Source organism: Aythya fuligula, chromosome 11 (genome assembly GCF_009819795.1).
Source record: "Aythya fuligula isolate bAytFul2 chromosome 11, bAytFul2.pri, whole genome shotgun sequence".
In the NCBI taxonomy this organism is placed as follows: Eukaryota; Metazoa; Chordata; class Aves; order Anseriformes; family Anatidae; genus Aythya; species Aythya fuligula.
In genome coordinates, this window is record NC_045569.1 from 13,954,884 (window position 1) to 13,974,722 (window position 19,839).

At 54.4% G+C, this 19,839-nt stretch overlaps 1 protein-coding gene across 1 annotated transcript; it reads left to right on the forward strand.

Moving 5' to 3' along the window:
* Positions 1-2,172: 2,172 nt before the first annotated feature.
* Positions 2,173-11,987, forward strand: DET1 (DET1 partner of COP1 E3 ubiquitin ligase). Its single transcript, XM_032195300.1, has 4 exons — positions 2,173-3,332; positions 6,091-6,281; positions 7,908-8,099; positions 11,581-11,987. Exons 1-4 carry the CDS (start codon positions 2,250-2,252, stop codon positions 11,768-11,770), a joined length of 1,656 nt encoding a protein of 551 aa, XP_032051191.1. The 5' UTR covers positions 2,173-2,249; the 3' UTR covers positions 11,771-11,987.
* The last annotated feature ends 7,852 nt before the right edge of the window (positions 11,988-19,839 follow it).

A 19,839-nucleotide genomic window follows, 5' to 3' on the forward strand; every position in this document is an offset into this window, starting at 1 on the left:
TTGGGATCTGGAGCAGGGCCGTTTGCACAAACTTTTGGGGTTTTCCCAGCCACCCCCATGCCCCAGGGCCCTCCCCCTAAATGCCACCCCAGCCAGCCAAGCGGGGGGCCCTGGGTTTGCTGTCCCCAGGGCTCCCCGAGGTGAGGACAGTGACGGCCGCGTGTCCCCGTCCCCACCACGGCAGGAGCCCCGGTGCTGTGCCGAGCTGGGAGCGAGCACCGTTTTGGGGAAAAACGTGCCATGAAACGGCATCGGGGAGGAGAGCAGCCCCAGCACAGCCCCCAAACCCCAGCTCAGCCCTTCTCCCTGCACCACCAGCCCTCTTCTCGTGGCATTTTCCACTAAACCCCCCCCAAAACCCACCTGGGAGCCACCTGCAGCTGGAGGCTGGATAACCCCCCCCCCCAAAAAAGCAGAGCAGCCGCCCCAATCCCACCTCCTCCCAACCCTACCCGTGCCCGAGCCCTTCTCCCAGCTCGGGGTGCCTGCAGGGGCCCACCCTACAGCCCCAGGAGTGGGGTTTGCCCCCAGCCTCGGCCAGGTGAGGCCTCATAAAACCCATCCTTGCTAATTAACGAGCCCGTCCCCGCCAGGGGAGCGTGCTGGCCGCGGGGAGGTTGCGGTGATGAAGTTATTAGCCGGGGAGCGCTAATTGCTGCCCTATTAATGGCCCTTTTGTCCGTCCAGCCGCCTCTCTCTCTCTCTGTGTGCGGGTTGGGTTGTTTTCCTGCCAGCTGCTGTGCGGTTGGATGCTCCTCGGTATTTAGTTTGATCCTATTAAGGTGGAGCCCAATTAATTACATGGGGGGGGGGGGGGAGAGAGACAAAGGGAGGCACTGAGGCCGCTCGGTGTAGGATTTTATCAGGCCCCATAAAGGGCCTGGAGAGGGACCCTATGTGCCCCCAGCCCTTTTTCCCCTGCTGGTTATGGGGTGCAGGGGTTACAGATCCCCTACAACCTGTCACAAGGGATAACGCTGCTTGGGGTGACGTCCCCAGGGTTTTGTGGGGTTGCCACTGAGTGCTTTTTGGGGTGAGACGCCCCATTTCTGGCTGCGCTCGGGTGCCAGGTGAGGCCGGGTGTCCCCAGCTCTGTGGCACTAATGCCACCGCCTGGCCGCTGCTGTCCCCGTCCCCGAGCTTCTGCAGGGACCCCATTTGCTTGGGGACAAGCCCAGTTTATGGGATTGGGGGGGCACAACCCCAAAAAACACTGAGGAGAAGCGGGGAATTGCGTTGGCACACGGTAGGACATGTCGGTGCCACGTTGCATAGGGGGGGACACAGCCCCAGCACCCCCTGGAGCACCCCGCTCCCGGTGGAGCTCACAGTGAGGGGACACCAAAAGGATCTTGGGGTCCCCTGAGCCCCCTGGTGAAGGATGAGGGGTGTGGGGTGGGCACAGGGGGCTGCAGCTTTTGGGGGTGCGACGTTATAGGGGTGCAGGGCTAGAGGGGTACGTGGCTAGAGGGGTGCAGGGCTGCAGGGGTACGTGGCTATTGGGGTTCGGGGATATGGGGGTGACAGGTTATTGGGGTACCGAGTTATTGGGGTGCAGAGATATTGGGGTGCGGGGTTGTGGGGGTGCTTGGTTACTGGGGTGCAGGGCTTTCGGGATGCCCAGTTATGGGGCTGCCAGGTTATCAGGGTGCTGGGTTATGGGGGTGCAGAGTTATGGGGGTGCCCCGTTATGGGGGTGCCCGGTTATGGGGTGCAGAGCTTTGGGGTTGCCCAGCCATGGGGGTCTCTCCTCCCGCCGCCAGGGGGCGCTGTGCCTCCCCCTGAGGACGCTCTACCCCGCCCGGGCCTTTCTCACTGCTCCACCGACCGGAAGCGGAAGCGGGCAGCGGGGCCGTCGCCCTCCGGCCGCCGCCGTGGCGGAAAGATGGCGGCGGCCATAGAGTGAGCGGCGGCGGCGGGCCCGGCGGTGAGCGCGGCCTGAGGCGGGCCCGGGACCCCCGGGACCCCCCCGGGACCCTCTGGGAACCCCCCGGGACCCCCCCGGTTCCCCTCGGTTCCCCTCAGACCCGCGGCCGGGCCCCGCTGCCCCCCCCGGGCCCTCCCCGTGGCCGCCTCCCCCACAGCGCCCCCCCCCCCCCGGTGCCCCTCTCAGCCCCGGTCCCTCCTCAGCCCCCCCCCGGCCCTGTCCCTGTCCCTGTCCCCCCCCAGACCCCCTCCCGGTGCTCCCCCTCCCCAGCCCCGTTGTGCCCCGGTTGGCGGCGGGGCGAGGATGCGGTAGGGCGCTGGCCATGGACCATGAGGCCCCCACCATCCGGCCCCGCCGCATCCAGAACCAGAACGTCATCCACCGGCTGGAGCGGCGCCGCATCAGCTCGGGCAAAGCCGGCAGCCACTGGCACCAGGTGCGCGTCTTCCACCAGAACGTCTTCCCCAACTTCACCGTGGTCAACGTGGAGAAGCCGCCCTGCTTCCTGCGCAAGTTCTCCCCCGACGGCCGCTACTTCATCGCCTTCTCCTCCGACCAGACCTCCCTGGAGATCTACGAGTACCAGGGCTGCCAGGCGGCCGAGGACCTGCTGCAAGGCTACGAGGGGGAGATCCTGGCCAACGGCAACGACCAGCGGGCCGTCAACATCCGCGGGCGGCTCTTCGAGCGCTTCTTCGTCCTGCTGCACATCACCAACGTGGCCTCCAACGGGGAGCACCTCAACCGCGAGTGCAGCTTGTTCACCGACGACTGCCGCTACGTGATCGTGGGCTCGGCCGCCTACCTGCCCGAGGAGCCCCACCCGCCCTTCTTCGAGGTCTACCGCAACAGCGAGTCGGTCACCCCCAACCCCCGCTCCCCGCTGGAGGATTACTCCCTGCACATCATCGACCTCCACACGGGCAGGCTGTGCGACACGCGGACCTTCAAGTGCGACAAGGTCATCCTGTCGCACAACCAGGGGCTCTACCTCTACAAGAACATCCTGGCCATCCTCTCCGTGCAGCAGCAGACCATCCACGTCTTCCAGGTCACCCCCGAGGGGACTTTCATCGACGTGCGGACCATCGGGCGCTTCTGCTACGAGGACGACCTGCTCACCCTCTCCGCCGTGTACCCCGAGGTGCAGCGGGACACGCAGACGGGGATGGCGAACCCCTACAAGGAGCCCTTCATCAACTCCCTGAAGCACCGGCTGCTGGTGTACCTGTGGCGGAGGGCCGAGCAGGACGGCAGCGCCATCGCCAAGAGGAGGTTCTTCCAGTACTTCGACCAGCTGAGGCAGCTCCGCATGTGGAAGATGCAGCTGCTGGACGAGAACCACCTCTTCATCAAGTACACGAGCGAAGACGTGGTCACGCTGCGGGTGACGGATCCTTCGCAGGTACTGCCTGCCCCCTGCGGGCGCTGTGAGCTGCGTGCCTTACCTGAGCCTCCGAACGCTCCATGCAGGAGCTGTTAGGAGCCCGTTGCTTCGCTCTTTTGTGAACGTTTGACGCCTCTGGTATCAAATAACGTCACTGTCTTTTGCTCTCGTGATTTCACTGCACCCTTCTCGACTCAAAGTGAGAGGGAGAAGATCTGAGGTGCTTTCTGAGTCCCCTTTCTCCAGGGATTGTTCCCCGTGCTTGTGGATGCTCTTTCCCTCCCAAATCCCCAGCTGATTTTTTAGCTGTTATTTCATGTAATGGGCTTGTATTGCAGACTCTCCCCCTTTTCTCCTGTATTTCCCGGCATGGTTTTCAAACATAATGGTCTCCATTTTCCCCCAGTAGCATTACCTTCTCTGCTCTGCCTACTTACTTACTCTTTCGAGCTTCTACCAGAGACAGCATTTATGATCTCTCCCAGTTGGGTTAGCAGCTCTTAAATCGAGCTCATGTCCCAGTTGCTTCTCCTTTCCTCTGAGTTCTGAAGAAGTCAGAGGAGGGCAAATGCAGCCCCGGCAGTGCCGAGGCCCTCCAGACGTTTTGCAGTCCTGTGGGTTGAACGTCCTTTCCCCACTGCTAGCTCAAAAACCCAGTAAAAACCCAGTAACACTGAAACCGAGCCAGGTCTTTTACATCTTAACCTAGCCTGCTCCTTTAATTTGTGCTTTTTTTAATGTTTGATGGTATTTAGTGAGAAATCTTAAATCTCCAGTGCCGATCTGTTCTCTAGGTCCTTTTTTTTTTTTTTTTTATTTCCACACCTGTCCCTCCCTTCCCATCTCTGCCAGTTCCAGCAGAGAGACACCAGCAGAAACGGGCGGTCGTTCTCTGCGAGGTCCCTCGGCCTCATTCACCCCGGAGAATGACTAAGAAGTCCTTCCTCTTTTTCCTCTCGAATTGTCCTCCACATTTTCCTCTTAAATTGTGTTTTTGTTTGGAGGGAGTTATTCTGGGAGAGAATGGGCGAGGCTAAACCTCACCTCAGTGCTGGTTTGAGGCTCTCTGCCGTGCTCACTGAGGCTTCTGTGCCCGATTTGCTGCAGCGTGTCCTCCACTCGCTTCACCTGAAGGTCCCTTTTAGATGGGAATTTGGGCTTGTTTGTGCCATTTGTGTGTTTTCTGCTGAGGACAAAGCATTTTGTTTGTTGTTGCTTTCAGAAGCTAATTCCAGATGCGGAGCTGACCTGCCTGCATTTCGGCTCTTTATTAGGGCTTCCTGAGGAAAGCTCTCGTCACGGAATGCCTAAAGCTCCCGTTTGTCTTTCTTCTATCAGACAAGAACACAAATTTAATCTGATTTCAGGCTGCTCCTGTTCTAGGCTTCTCTGCCAGGGAGGCTGAGGAAGCTGCTGTTGGAGCTTGTTTCTATTGCCAAGGTCTGCGCCGAGCCTCCCAAGATCTTTAATCGCGTGCCGTGGATCCGTAGCCTGGGGGCTGTTGTTCTAGGCTCGTGGTTTAGCCTTGCTGGGTGCTTCTTGCAGCGCTCAGCTCCTGCCCTGCGTGCTGTGAGGGTGCTTTGCCTGTCCCAGGTACTGCTGAAACGCAGCGAGGGTGATTCCTGCCGTTAAGGGCAGCCTGTTGGCGCCTCTGTGTTAAACTGGCACCTTTTTACTGCAGGACACCCCTTGCGATTTCCAAAGCTGTAACCAGTTTCTCCTCCTGCTGTCTCCTTGCGTTGTCTCTCTGTATTTCAGGAGGGCTTCCCTCTCCTCGGGCAGCAGTTCAGTGAGTAACCTCCTCCTGCAGCGCGTGGGGGCCGGATTGTGTGAGCAGGGCTCATTTTGGGCCCCTAAAACAAACAAACCTGGTGATATTTACGGACGGGTGGGGCGGGCACAGCGCCTGCTGTCATCGCTGGGCGTTGCTCGGGAGCAGGAGGCGAAGCCTTCACAAACTGCCTTTGTGAGCAGGAGACTTACCAGATACGTGCGTGTAGCAGGGGAATTAGTTATCTGAGAAGCAGGGGCAGGCTCTGACTTTGGGGTGCCGGGATCTGAGCCCTCTTCTATCCAAGAAATTAGCACTGCTGATGCCCAGGGGATGGGGATGTCTTCCCCTGGGTGCAGCCGTGCTGGTACAAATGTCACGTTTTCTCCCCGCCTCTGGCTCATTCCTCCTGCAAAACGCTGCCCGTCTGCAGCACAGTGCCTGGGGCTTCTTGCACGGGAGCGCCGATGTTAAAAAGCTGTCATTAATGCCTCTCAGATTTTCATTTCTGTGCCAGCAGGGTACCTGGAGGGCACAACTCTGTCGGCAGTGCTGCGGTGCGCTGAAAAGGCTCATCTCTGTGTGGCGGCAGCGTTAAGAAGGGAGAAGCAAATCGTTTCTCTGCATAAAGGAAAAAAAATAATTTGTTGCCGGCTAGTATGGGTTTGAGATCAGTTTGTCAGCAGGAATGGAAATTAAATTTGGCACTTCAGAAAGAATTTTGGAGTTGGTAGAGGGCAGAGAGAGAGGGAAATACCGACATCCAGTTCGAGGGGGAAGAACTGGAAGTCCATCCAGGTTTTTTTCCATGTGTAATCACATCACAGTTAGCAGGCGGGTAATTTGGGACCTGCTGAGGCATTTGGGTAGCAGAAGGGATTACCGTGGGGCTGTGGGATTCTCCTGCACTGCAGAGAAATTTGGAGAGGGTCCGGGATGTCACCCGGGGAGCAGGAAGGGACAGCTCTCCCCTGGGGTAACCGCTGCCTCTGCCTCTCTCCCCAGCCCTCGTTCTTCGTCGTGTACAACATGGTGAGCACCGAGGTCATCGCCGTGTTTGAGAACACGTCTGACGAGCTGCTGGAGCTGTTCGAGAACTTCTGCGACCTCTTCAGGAACGCCACCTTGCACAGCGAGGCGGTCCAGTTCCCCTGCTCGGCGTCCAGCAACAACTTTGCCAGGCAGATCCAGCGCCGGTGAGCCCCTGGGAGCATGCTTTATACCGTGTAGGCACGCGCTGCCCCCCGCCAGCTGAAGGCTAGTATCAAATAACACCAAGGACCCCGAGAAAAGCAGCTCCTTCAGGCCCTGAGGGGTGCAAAAGCCCGGCTGGGAGGCGGTTCAGCTTGCAGCTTCGTGCAGCTGCTCTTGTATTTTGCAATATCTGTGCAGGAAGGAAAAGGCAGTGGCAATTCGGTGCTTAGAAGGGAAAGGAATTTTAAGGGCAAGATGTGGCTGGCACTCCTTGAGCAGTAACTCCTCTGGAGGTTATTGAAGCGGTAGCTTCGAGCCCTGCAGATAAGGTTTTATCAAGATGCTACATCATTTATTTGGATGTATTTTGCCAAGTGCCCTTCTCTAAATTTAGTGTGCAGCAAACTGCGTTCTGTAACATCAGTAAACAGCTCGTGGTTCTCGTCAGACGCTGCTCGGGGGAAGGAAGCTGATCTGCCTAAAGCTGTAGTGAAAAGCGAGCAAAATACCAAAATAACCAAGGTTTCTAGAATGTGCTTTAACAGTCTGATGTGGTTTTAATGAGGCAGAGTGTTATTTCTTGTGGAATATGTTTTTATGTGACTCAGGGTGTTTTGTTCTTCTAGTGACTTGTTTGACATCATCCAAAGCACTTGGCAGTCACTAAGGGGAATGAAGCTTCGGCTGATTTTAGGTTCATGTCCCATAAGTTAAAGGCAGTTGGCTGCCTGTAACTTTTTAGAGCTCCCTGTCGTGAATTCCGTATTGCCTGGGGGGAAGAGAGAATGAGAGAGCTTACTGCAGGTACCTGCAGAACAATTCCTGCCTTGTGCTGAAATAAAGAGGAGAATCTGCTCATCCACCTGGCTCTAAGAGCCTGTAACAGGAGTGTTTAGCTTAAGCAGCAACGTGTAACAGTGCTGTAGGCACAGCAAGCTGGCTTCTGGCTGTGTTTCTGGCCTAGGGGGAAGGTTTTCACTGTCCCTGGTGTCTGCCATTCGTGCAGCTGATCTGACTCTCCTTTGCTTGTGGAAAGTTCAAATTATATTTGGAAAGAGAAATCCAGCCTGCGTTAGTCTCTCCACCAGGAAGAACTTCCAGCACACTGTTGTTTCTGAAGAGCTTTATGCTTCTCTCCAAGGTTCTGCCTCATCTCAGGTTTCTCCCTTTACGTGTTTCAAACGCTGTGGCTAGAGAGAGGGGGATTCTCGAGTCAACCTTAAGGGCTCAACTGTTACTGTGCAACCCTCCGGCTTCTGCTGCTGCTGTTTACAGGCTTCACGGTAAAACTTGGATTGACTGATAAGCTGCTAATCCACCTCTCCCTGGTTCTGATCCCGTTCATTTCCTGTGCTGTGGAGCAGCTGGGGCCAGGCCTCGTGGATAGGCACAGCCTCGTCCTTCTCAGTTTGGACTTTGAGAGCAGAAACAGTAACGGTGAGGGAGGAGGAAAAGGTCACCAGAACTGGCTGGTGGTTGAATCACCGTGATGCACCATTCGAAGGGAACTGTCGTGGTTCTTACACTGCTGCCGTTCCTCTTTCTCTCTCGGTTTTCCTCCTTAGTTTGTTTAAGCTGTGCCTCTCACCCGGGGCCTTTGTGAGTAAACCCTTCTTGTTCTGCTGCAGGTTCAAAGACACTATTGTGAACGCCAAGTACGGAGGGCACACGGAGGCTGTGCGGAGGCTGCTGGGCCAGCTCCCCATCAGCGCCCAGTCCTACAGCGGCAGCCCCTACCTCGACCTCTCCCTTTTCAGCTATGACGACAAGTGGGTGTCAGTCATGGAGCGTCCCAAGACCTGCGGCGATCACCCGATAAGGTACGGAACGGGCCAGGGAGATGTGTGCGAGGAGAGCAGTGTGGGAGTAACGAAATCACCTCTGCTAAATCACCATGTGGTGACAAATTTGCAGGAAGACCAAGTAGATGAGTTGCTTTTCTCTTTTGACATCCCTTAAGCAGAGCGTTTATTTCAGTAGTCCCACAAAGTTTGGCATCTCTCCTTGTGATCTCTTACCTTGCCTGAGCCTTTTCCATACGAATGTTCTTGTTCCTCCTTTTATTGCAGCCCAACGTGGTTCTGGATGCCTGCCTTCCTGTGCTGGAGGGATTCCTTTTGAGCACGTAGGGTTAGCTGGTGAGGATCGGCTGGTTTGTCCTATGAATAAAATATCAGCCGGGTTAGGTGTTATTCATAATGCTTCTCATATTGATTTTGCTATTTTCAGACTTGCCTTGTTTACGTTTCTCACCCTGAAAGCTGCACTCCTCTTCATGCTCCCCTTCTTTCTATGATCTATAGGAAATTAGTTTCTGTGGTGGGAGTTTAGCCAGGTGTAAGAGCTGTTCTGTGCCTCTTACGTCTGCGTCTTCGATGCTGGCAGCAGGAATAACTCCAGGCTGGAGAATGAGGAGGTTTGCAGTGCTTCTTGCAGAAACACCACGGCTGTTTCTTTTTGTTGGCTGCAGCCATGGCTGCAAGTAGTAGCGCTTAAAAATCCAGCATCTCTCCAGCCTGAAAGGCTCAAATCAAAGGGACTGAGTTCTCCAGGCAGAATAGTCCTTCCACTCAGAGTCCCACAAAAGGGAAATGAACCTATGCTCTAAAAACAAAGAGAGCCTTCAATCTCCAAGTGCTTTGTTTAGCGATTGCCCACATGTTGGGGGCTCCGGCAGCCTAGGGAGACCGTTCTGGCCGCTTTCCCAACTTTATTTTCATCAAAACCGGGCTTCATGTCTCCCTGGCCCTGACTCAGGTGGCGGGGAACCTCTGATTATTCCTGCGCTCTCAATTCCCAAATTATGTATATTTAATTAATAATTTTTTTCCCCCTGCCTGTATAATTTGGTTTTACTCTCCGGCTCCGTGCTATCTGCGGAGAGCCTGCCCTTTCCCCCTTGTCTGAGTTGGGAAAACTTGCGAGGCAGTGGTTGTCTGGCAGCGCCAACCTGCTTCCATCTCCTGCAGACAAAAGGGAGCGGAGCCGCAGTCATTTGCTGCAGTTACCGGCTTTGTAGTAAACAAAGCCAAGTGCCACCTTTCCTCCCTCCCCTGAGCAGAGCGGCGTTTCAGCGCCAGCCCTTTCAAAGCTTGGAGCTGTGCAGAGTCAATTAGGGCCTGAATAGGGTCTGAAAGCGGCGGGGCTGCTGGTTTTGGGGAAGTAAGGAGAAGGCGAGGTGCTAACCTTAACCATTCAGCGGCTGAAATCGCGCTGCTGCGTTTCTCACCTGCAAAACAAAGGGATTAATAAAGTCATGCAGCCGCCCGTTGAGGTTAGAGAGCTTGGAAATGAGGGGCGGCGGGATTTGTAACCTAAGCCCTGCGACTGGCTGAAGTATAAAACCCTCCAGCAGCCGAGGGTGTTAGGATCAGTTGTGATCCATAGGTCGTTTCCTAGCAGGATGGCCATGATGTGAAAGCCTCCACCCCTTTTACACACCGGTTTCAGCACCTCCGTGCGTGGTCTCCCCTTAATCCTTACTTTAATCCTTGCTGCCTCTCCGTGTCCTGGTAGGTTCAACCCTCATCTCCGGCTGCTTGAGAGACCAGTGGTGGTTTGCTCTCGGGAGAGCTTTAGGTTCCCCATCTCTGCCATCTTCCAGCGTCTTTTCAGGAGGCTTGAAGAGACATTCAGTGGGTGAAATGGTGGGCCTTGGGAGGAAGAGGCTCTAATACAGCTTTACCTCTAGCGGGGGGTCTCTAAAATCCATCTAGATGGCTAGGAAGGAGCCATTTAACCAAAAAAATTGGTCTGCAGATAAATCTTCCATTTTCATACAGTTTGAAAAGGCTGGTCTTGCTGTTTCTGTTGACATACAATTTTATATTGCAGTGCCTAATTTATCCCCAGAGTGAGAGCCCATGGAAATGGCCTCTGATTGCAGAGCACTTTTAAAAATAGATTTAAAAATACCAAACTGAACACATCTTTGAGATTACAGGGAGCTTCATCTTGAGTAGTAAATTATTGTGAATTGGGGAGAGAGAGGAGCAGACCAGGGACTGTGCTTTATTTAAAGAATGACCCTCCACATACCCAGCCTTGTGTAGGAGGGAAAGGGCTTTTTGAAAAGCCAAATACCAAGATTGTGACTCTCTTGCTGGGTTCTTGTGTGCAATTTTCAGGCAGGGCTGGCTAGCACTTCGATTCAGAGGAAGGGAGAGGAGAGTGGCCCTCCAGGAAGAACATGAGGATCTCAATAGGCTGTGCTGTTAAAACGTGGAGTGTGTCTGCTCCTGAAACAGCATCGCCTCTATCTGCCATCACCTGTTCTTTCCAGGCTGAAAGCAGAGTGCTTCGTATTGCTTGCTGGCATGGGGAGGAGGGGGGGGAGAGAAATGTGCTCTAATATTAAAAGCATTCTCCGAGTTGAAACCAGAGGAAAAATGCAAAATACCCACATCCACAAAGCGCTGGTGGAAAAGGAAATGGCTGGGAGGCAAAATGGCAATTCTGTTCCTGTAACTGAAAGAGCAGAGGAAAAAAAATGGTCTAAAGAACTGAGGCAGCTGCAGGGAGGATTTGAGCCCTGTCAGTTGGAGCTCGGCTGCCTGGTGAAGGTACCAAATCCCTGAAACCTCCACCGGAGTACTGGGGAGAGTGGGGTCAGCACAGTCTCCTGATCCCCCAGCAATGCAGAGTGATGGTGTAATGTCTGCTACACAGCGAGCCTGTGCTCGTGTGCAGAGAAGGTTCGAGAAAGGAAGAGCTTTTTAGATGAGTCTGTCTCATCCGTGCTTTGCCTCGTGCCCTTGGCACTGCTCGCTTCTTGCTGAAGCTGTGCTCCTGAGCTCACCTGTTTGGGGGCACAAAAGAGCTTCCTCGGACCCGCAGGCAGGTTTCTGGTGGCAGCAGCAGGACACGTCTCCTGTTTGCCTTTACCACGAGGCCTGGTGGATGCTGCCCACCTGGCACTTCCCACCCAGGCTATCCTGGTAAAGATTTGTTGTTGTTGTTGGAGATCTAAAAGGACCTGCAGAGTTGTTTGAGGTGTAAGGTGGAACCTCTCACCCCTGAGCAGGATTGGATCCTGCTAACTCCAGCTAACTGGTCAGCTAACCCCACCAAAACGAGGGCAGAGTTTTCTCGCTGATGGCACTAAAAGAAATCTTTGCAGACAGTGGGAGGCCAGCTGCCCCAGGAGGGGCTTTCCTCTGTAGCCAAGAGCCAGACCCCCAGCTGAGGACCTCTGCCTCTGAAGGATACCAGAGCCCGAACGAGGCTCTTGTCTCTGTGAAGAGTCCAGATGGCGAAGTCAATAGCCGGGAACAGCCCTAATGGACTTTTCCTTCCTTTCAGATTTTACGCTCGTGATTCTGGCCTCCTGAAGTTCGAGATCCAGGCGGGACTCCTGGGGCGACCCATCAACCACACGGTGCGGCGCCTGGTTGCGTTCACCTTCCACCCCTTCGAGCCCTTCGCCATCTCGGTGCAGCGCACCAACGCGGAGTACGTGGTGAACTTCCACATGAGGCACAGCTGCACGTAGCGGGGCGCGTGGCCAGGGCAGCGTTCTCCTCGGGTCTGGGCCTCTGCCACAGACACACCAAAGCCGGGCTCTGGCGCCTTCTAGGAAACCAAACCATCGCTCGTCTCAAGAAACCTGACCCGGGAGCTCCTACCAGCCTGCATCCCTCAGCCTCAGCTGGGGGGAGGCGAGCAGCTGAAGGCCTGGGGATGTTTCTTCTGACTCTGCTCGCGCTGCGGCGTCCCCACCGTGCTGAGTGCTGCTGCTGCTCCCTGCTCCTGTTGGTGAACAAAGTGTAGCTGAGATTCCTCGCGTGATTTCCCAGCGGCGTGTCTGTTTGCTCTCCCGTTGTGTGTCTGAGGATGGCGAGTCCGGAGCTTTGCAACGTGTTTGTGGAGCGCTCCCTTCCTACCTTGTCAAGACAAACAGCCTGTCCTGGAGGGAATGGATGGGAGCCACAGGGAGGGTTGAAAATCCAGCTGCCCGTGTTTGGATCTTCAGTGGTAATAGGGAAATGAAACCCTGTTCTCATCCACACAATCTACTCACATGAGTTTAATATGCAAGAGGTTAGGAAACAAAAAAGGTGTGAGAAATCACCGGGATCGAGAGAGATGAGGCGTGCTCCTGACTCTTATGCAAGTCACTTAATTTTTGTGCCTTAGTAGCCGTAAAGCCCCTCAGTGGAAGGTGGTGTGTGAGCACCAGGAGGCCAGTGCAGCTGACTGTCTGTAGCCTATGAAAAGGTGGGCACAGGAGGAAGGTGGGTGGCTGGGAGAGGCGTGGGGAGCAATGACAGCTCCTTGCTCACGTTGGAGGACTTCTTTCTGCAGAGCACGGACAAATCCTGCTGGGCATCTGCAGGTTCTGCTGCTGAGGAGAGAGACCTGGCTGCTGGCACCTCCTGTGTGCTGGAGAACGGACCTGGAGGATTAGTAGCATTTGGGTTCCCCCAGAAAGGAAGGAGGAGACCTGAATTACTGCGCGTTGCTGCAGGTTTGCAGTTGAGAGCTGCGTTTGTTGACTGAGGTTGCTCACCTCCCCCCGTGGGGTACGCTGTTCTCTGTGAGAACCCCTTTGGACATTGGCAGGCTTCAAAGCACAACCGGCTGGTGCGTGATGTTCAGCGTGCTGCTGACCGGACCGCTGCAGTGTCTGCTGCCTCTAGAACAAGCTCCTGGGTGTAATATTTCCTGTCCCGTGAGCTGGAGGGGGTGCTGGGCTGCCCTCCTCTGTTAAATAGGGAGTTTTTGTGGTTGTAGATGAACATCTGGGTTTATGACTGTGTGCTGGAAGGCGCTGCAGCCATCCCATGGGAGGTATAGAGGGGGTTTTAGAAATCTGGTGCTTGTACGTGGGAGACCCCTGCTTTAGAGGGCCCTGTTGGTGTCATCTTTGGACCAAAACGGGCTGTGGGTGCTGTGGCCTGGCCCTTGGAATCAGCCGTCACTCTCGGTCTCATGGTATTTCTCTCCTCTCCTCGCCCCCCTAAACTTAGTTCTAGGGCAAGGCACTGTATTTCACTGCTCTTCTCCTGCTGTTTGCACTGTTGGTTTCTCAGGTCTGTCAGGAGCGACTTCAGGTCGGAAGACGGCTGGCAGAGGAGGCGCCAGGCCACGCGTGCTTTGGGTCTGGGCTCCTCTCCACCTAATAACACTATTTGTCAAGGTCTTAGGTTTTTATCCTGCGATCTGTTCCTCAAACATTCAATTAAAGCTCCACATGGAGAATCATTTGCACACTGTAGACCATGGAATTACCTCCTTCCTGCACCCCTTCCACGTTTGTTCACGCTTTCAGTATGAGGCTGTTCTTTCCCAAAGCTTTCAGCAGCTCCGTCCAAGACTGGGCTTACTCCTTGGTGTCACGGCCTGGGACGTCAGTGCTTGTTAAAATGGCTGTCAGATCTCCATTTAGATCTTTTTTTAGGTGGCAAAAATGTAAAGCACTTCAGCATTTCTGCAGCTGGGGCTTTTGCCAGGGTCAGGCTATCCCGAGTGAAGCAGAGAGCGTGGCACAGCAGACGATGGATTATTGGACCTGGGGCTGAGAGACCAGAGGTCTGTTCTGAGCTCTGCTATTAAATTGTTCTGTCACTGGGGGCAAATCTATTCCTGTTCCAGCTGGTGTTTTCTTCTCTGTAAATGAGGCCAAAACCATATTTTAAGCTTTTGTAAAAAAAACCACTTTGAGATTCATGGATAAAAAGTGCTGGGTAAGTGCTAAGTATTTTCTTATTATGTTTGCAGACAAACCGATTGATTCATTCTGGGTACTAATTGCCTTGGAGTAGCGTTGCAGATCCTCTGGTTGTGGCTGCTGCATTTTATATCTACAACAGAGTTAATTTTATTACAGAAATGTGTTGGAAGAAAAGTCTCTCATGCTTGAAATTTTGATTCTTTATTTAAAAAAAAAAAAAAGCGTGCGGTGGGGAGGGTGGGAGGAAAGGGGAGATGTTTTCTACCTGATATTTTTCCTAGGCTAGGATGAAGATTTGTTAGCAACACAAGAAAAAATTGGAATAAACAGAATTTGCTTTAAGAGCCTGACTTACTGGTTTTGTTTTCCTAAAATCTCAGGGGTGTAGCCAAGAATTCCATGGCTGAGAAGGGCTGGGAGGGCCGTGCCTTGCACTGTGCAGGCACACACAGTGCTGGTTTGCTGCCTCTTCTTGGCATCTGGAGTACTGGTGTGCTCAGGGTGTTCTGCCACGGGTATTTCTGTGGCTGCTGCAGATTTCTCAAATTCTTCTCTATAGAAGCTAATGCTGGGGGAGGAATACTTGGCTTGCAGTTGTTTTTCCCCTTTTTTTTATTGTATTACTAGCCCAAGTTGTACTCAGACTCTTCCTTTAGTCCATTTGCCTGGCCTTGTGGCCATTTGCTGCTGCTGCTGCTCCACCATCAGGAGGTGAAAGCTGACCAACACAGCTCGCTTGGCAGAAGTCATCACCTACCCCTTGCTTTTAATTGGGTAAGGCACTCGCATTTCCATCTGCGTGTTGCACCCAGCCATGAGGATCGGGGCTGGGAGCGTCTGAACGGTTCTCCCCAAAGCCTGGGAGCCCCCTGCAACCCACTGCTGCTCTGTAGTGACCCAGCATCGTGCCTGTGGGTTCCTGTATCCGTCCGCATCGTGGTCCTGAGAGCTGCTTTCCTTTGAACCCGTCCTCCATTTCGTGTCTGCACTCCTCCGATGCTTTCCTTTGGAGACCTTGAGCATGTCAGAAAGCTCTTGAGCCTGTGCCTTTTCAGAGCGGCACTAAGTGACAAGGAGATGCTTTGCTTGGAAACCACGTTTGGCAGGCACTGGAATCCCATCTTTTGTTACTTCTCGTGCTGCCTGCTTTCAAAAAAAAACAATATAAAAGCAGGACACTTGTGATATTTGTTATATAAACTGCATTAGGCAGCGAGCCGCAGAGATCCCGATGGAATCAAGCCGGTGTGTCCATTAGCGGCACGTCTCTGCTCAAGACTCCTCTCGGTTCACCTTCCAGCCCCGAGCGGCTGCCCCCTGATTTAGCTCCCTGATGTTCTCTATTTATTTACCGACCCCTCCTTTTGCTCAGGTGCTGGCGTGCCTGTTACGCTTCCTTCCCTTGGTGTCTCTTGACCCAGCTGGAAGAATCACGCTTCGGATGCTTTAGTTCATACATTTCTCTTTATTTGCCTGTCCTGTTTCTGTCCCCTGTTCCTCTTCTGCCGTTTCTTCCTGCAGGATCTCTCAGGACTTGGAGAAGAGAGATGGCGATGGCTGGGAGGCAGCGGGACGGGTGGCACGACAGCTTCCCTCTGTCTCTGAACCTTTATTAGAGAGCTGGGTCCTGTGGGCACGCAGTGGGACAGGATTTTGTGGGCCTGCTTTTGCACTGCTCATAGCTGTTGGCATGCCGGCACACCTGTACCTTCCTGCCTTGTTAGTGTGGCTGGAAAAACTCTTCTGGCCAAACGCTCCTCACGAGAAGGGAACGGTGAAAGGGCTTTTATTATTTTTGCTGGCCCTTGCCTGCTGAGCAGGGGGTGGAGGGCATCGTGTGTACCTGTAGGCTTTGTGCAGGAGGAATTTTTTACCTTGTCTCTTTGTTTCCTCCCTCCCAGGAGCCAAATCCTTTCCTCGGGCACCTTCTTGCCGTCTGTCCGGGGTTTTGCCATTTGGCCACCGAGGCAAAAAATCATACGGGAACAAGGCGATGGGAATTTGGGGATAATGCTGCAAAGCCTCCGGTAGTTTCTTGATGCTGAATTCAGCCTCTCTAGAGCCAGGAGCACGTTGCTGGGCGCTGCTTGGAGGCGCAGCGAGGAGCGGTGCCGGATTAGGTGTTCCTGCTGCCCTTGGCCAGCACCGGGAGCTTTCGGCGCTCGCCCTCCCGCCTCCGGCCCAGCGTCGCTACGGCAACGGGGAGAAACAGCCATCCGCATGGAAACGGCCTTGCTGCGCCCAGAATCAAGGGGAAAACGGGTCAAAAGGCGAGTTCGGAGGGGCGAGGGGCGCTGGCAAGCAACCCTGGCCCTGCCGCGGCTGGGTTGATTCCTGCCACGAGCCGCAGTGGCGCTGGGGACCCCTCCTGAAACAGCAGCATCGCCCCCGAGCAGCCCTGGCACGCTCCCAGCTCTCCAGCCTTGAAGGATGGCTTTCATTACCGGTATTTTCAGCCCGTCCCGAGGTCAGGGTAAGGCCCAGATCGGCTGCGCTGATAGCGGCGGCAGCGCACAGCTGGGTCACCGTGGCAGCCCTGCCTTCAGCGCTGCCCAAATCCCCCCTTGGAAGGGAGAAGGGGCAGCTGGTGGCCAACCGAGGTCTCCTGTAACACGGGGCAAACACGTGGCACGGCGATGCTTGCCCTCTTGTAGGGATTTCTCTGCAAGGAGCTGGTTTTGGAGCATCTCCCGGTGCTGAGGCTTCCCTGCCGCACGGAGGAGCCCGGGGGCTGCCCCGTCTCTGTCCCTGTGCCGGTGCCGTTGGGTAGTGCTCGGCCCTGACAGCTCAGGAAATTGGACATTTACCTCTGCCGTGGATGCAGCAGGAGCACAATGAAAGGCAGCGCCCAGCCCCTCGCGAGGGGCAACATGGGGACCATTCCTGGCAATTAGGAGAGCGAGCTGCCTGCCTGCGGGCTGCTGTGTGGAGAGATTGGAGCCATATTTTACCACCTCAGCCTGGGAGCTGCTGAAAAGGCTGCTGCTGAGAGGCCGGGGGGGGGGGAATGTGCATCTTTCTCCTGCCCGGCTGTGTTTTATTTGTTAGCTGAAGTCCTGTGTGCGGTGGGAAAGCTGGTCTGCTCCTGCACAGAGGAGCAAGCGAAGGAAAAGGGGCTGAAAGCCGGAGTGTTTGGTGGTGTGGCTGCGAGTTTGGCTTTGCCAAGTGAACCGTGAAGTGGTGAAGCACCGAGGATGGTGCTTCAGGAGGGGAAGGAAGGTTTTGAGGGCTGTCGTTGCTGCTTGGGGAGGCTTAGGAGCAGTTTGTAAATATGGTGCTGGGACGATTTTGGTGCTGTCTTTAAAGCAACTGAGTGCAGGCCCCGAGGAGCGCATCGTGCTGCAAGGAGGGCTCTGGGGGTGGCTGCTGGGGCTCCCCGGCTGCGGAGAGGTTTTGGTCCAGGTCCCAGCGCTGTGTGCAGCCTCAGGCAATCAGATGTGGGGTGTAGGAGGTGAGCTGTGAACTCCAAAGGAACAAAAAGACCCCGAGAAGTGACAAGAGCAGAAGGGGAGCCAGGAGGGCACGGCGGAGGAGGTGTGAGTGGTTTCAAAAAAAAAAATAAAAAAAATAAGGAAATAGGAGCAAGGTTTGGCTCCCCTCTGCAGCTCCCTGAGAGGACCCTTCACCGTCAGCCTGGGGACTTGGATGCTATTAGGCAGTTCATTAATAAAACCCCTGAGCGGTTCCCACCGCTGTTGAGCATCCGTTAATGCCTCTTGAGGTGAAAGGAGGACGGTGGAAAAGCACAAAAACAACCTGAGGGTCCTTGATCTCTGCTTGGTCTGAGAGGTCAGGGGCTGAGGCTGGAGGGGCGGCTGCATGGGGACGCGGGGCGTGATTATCTGCCCCAAGTCTGAGTGCCAAACACAGCCTGGCTTGAACCCTGAGCTCTCAGAGGCTCCCGAGGGGCGTTTTGGGGTTATAAACACCCAGCCAGGGACCTGCCTCGTGCGGATCTGCAGCCAGGTATTTGTGCACAGAGGGAAAGCGTCAGAACCTGTGCAGGTGGCCCTGGCAGCTGGGCTGCGGTGAGCCACCCCTGCGGCCACAGGTTCGTAGCGCTGCAGGGTCTGTCCCCTTCTCCTCACCCGCTTGTGTACAGCCAGCCGTTAGAGGACACTGACATCGCTTAATTAATGGCTTAATTGAATCTCACAAAGGGATTGGAATTGGCTGCCTGACTCCTTGCCACTGAGGCTCATGGAGGAAATAGTAAATCACCAGTTCAGCGGATAAAGCTGTGCTCTAGCTAGCAAGCCCTTGCTGTGGGGGTTAGGGGAAGAGCTGTTCTTTCCCAAATAATACATGTATGCTCTTAGGGATAAGTCTGGGGGCTGTTTCTTCCAAGCCACCAGGTGTCATCCGCGTCCAAGGGACAGGTAACCGAGTTAGACTCAGTCTCCAAGGTGCTTGTTAAAGGGCAGACAGCTCAGAGCATCTTATCTGCTGGCCAGAATACTGTTTTGTGTGTCATCCCCTATGTGATGGGGAAAGGGCTGTGGGTGTGTTAAAATAGAGGGCAAACACCCAGAAAGGCCATGGTTGAACCTGGTTGAAGCTTTGCAGTCAGTAGCAGTTTCTGAGCTTGTTTTCAGGGTGGGATTAAAACAAAACAACAGCAACAACAAAATTTTCTGAGAGTTAAGGAATCAAAGGTTAGGAGGAAGAGGAAGGAATGGTGAGGAAAATGTCCCAAAGCAATGGGGAAGCCCAAAGGGAGAGGATGTGACCCTAATGAGGGTGCTAACGCTGTGGCCACGCTACTCAGGTAATTGCTGCTCAGGAGGAATGAGCCAGTGGAACACGGTATTCCACCCAGGCGCCAAGAAAGCAATTAAAACTGGTAAATGCCAGTGGCTGACTAAAACCAGGCCTTTAATTAATAGTTTCATCTGAAGAGTAAGGAAATCATTAAGTGCTATTGGTGTCTATTAATTCCCTGGTAGAGGAACAACAATAGAGGGTTTAAAGACTTCTTTCACCGTGCAGCGTGTGCAGGGAGGAGCAGCTGAGCCCTAGCACAAGGAAGGGAAGCTGGCTTTGTGTAGCCGTGCGCTCCCACAGCACCAACAACTGCCCCAGAAACCTGGGGTTTGCTGCAGAATTAACAGCTCAGAGCGAGCCTCGAGCTGGGATGTGGTTTTGGGCTGCTCCACCAGGGCAGGAGAAAAAGGGGGTGGAAAATCCAACCAGTGAAAAGCTGTAAAAATGAGGCACTGTGCTGGAGAGCTCAGGGAGGGTACGTGGAACTAGGGGGTTGGAAGGCAAGCGTGGCTTGGTATTGTACAGATCTGGCCGCTGAAAAGAGTGAAAAGAGTGTTAAATCTTCTGGAAAGTGCAAAATAGATGTGACTTGGAGGAAGAAAATAGGGATAGGTACCAGCAGCAAGTGGAGCAGACAGGCAGGTGAAACGTCCCGCTGTGTAAGCAGAGGTGGTGCATTGGTGGAGTTCATCAAACGCTCACAAAGGCTCAGAAGCCAGGGGTGTTCAGAAGCAGCCTTTATAAAGGGCACAGCCTTGATTCTAAGTCTGGATGAGCCAAAGATTTATTGTAGCTGCTATTTGACTCTTGAGTCATCCACCTACTCTTCCCTGAATTTCAACAGGACCACGGATCTCTTCCCAATCTTGTTTTTCAAACCCTTCCCTCATATTGATCCAACACGGGCGCTTCCGCTGCGTTGCTGCCACAAGCAGCTGGTGGCAGAGCACGCTCGTGTTTGGATTTCTGCGTGTGCCCTGTGCCACGCCGCACTGCCAAGCCTGCCAGCAGCTGGTGCTTCTTTGTCAGGACTCAGCAGGAAGCAGGACGGCCTTGCTCTAAGGCACATCTGTGTTCATGGCTGCCTCCCCCACCTGGCTGCCCAAAACACTCAGATTAAATGT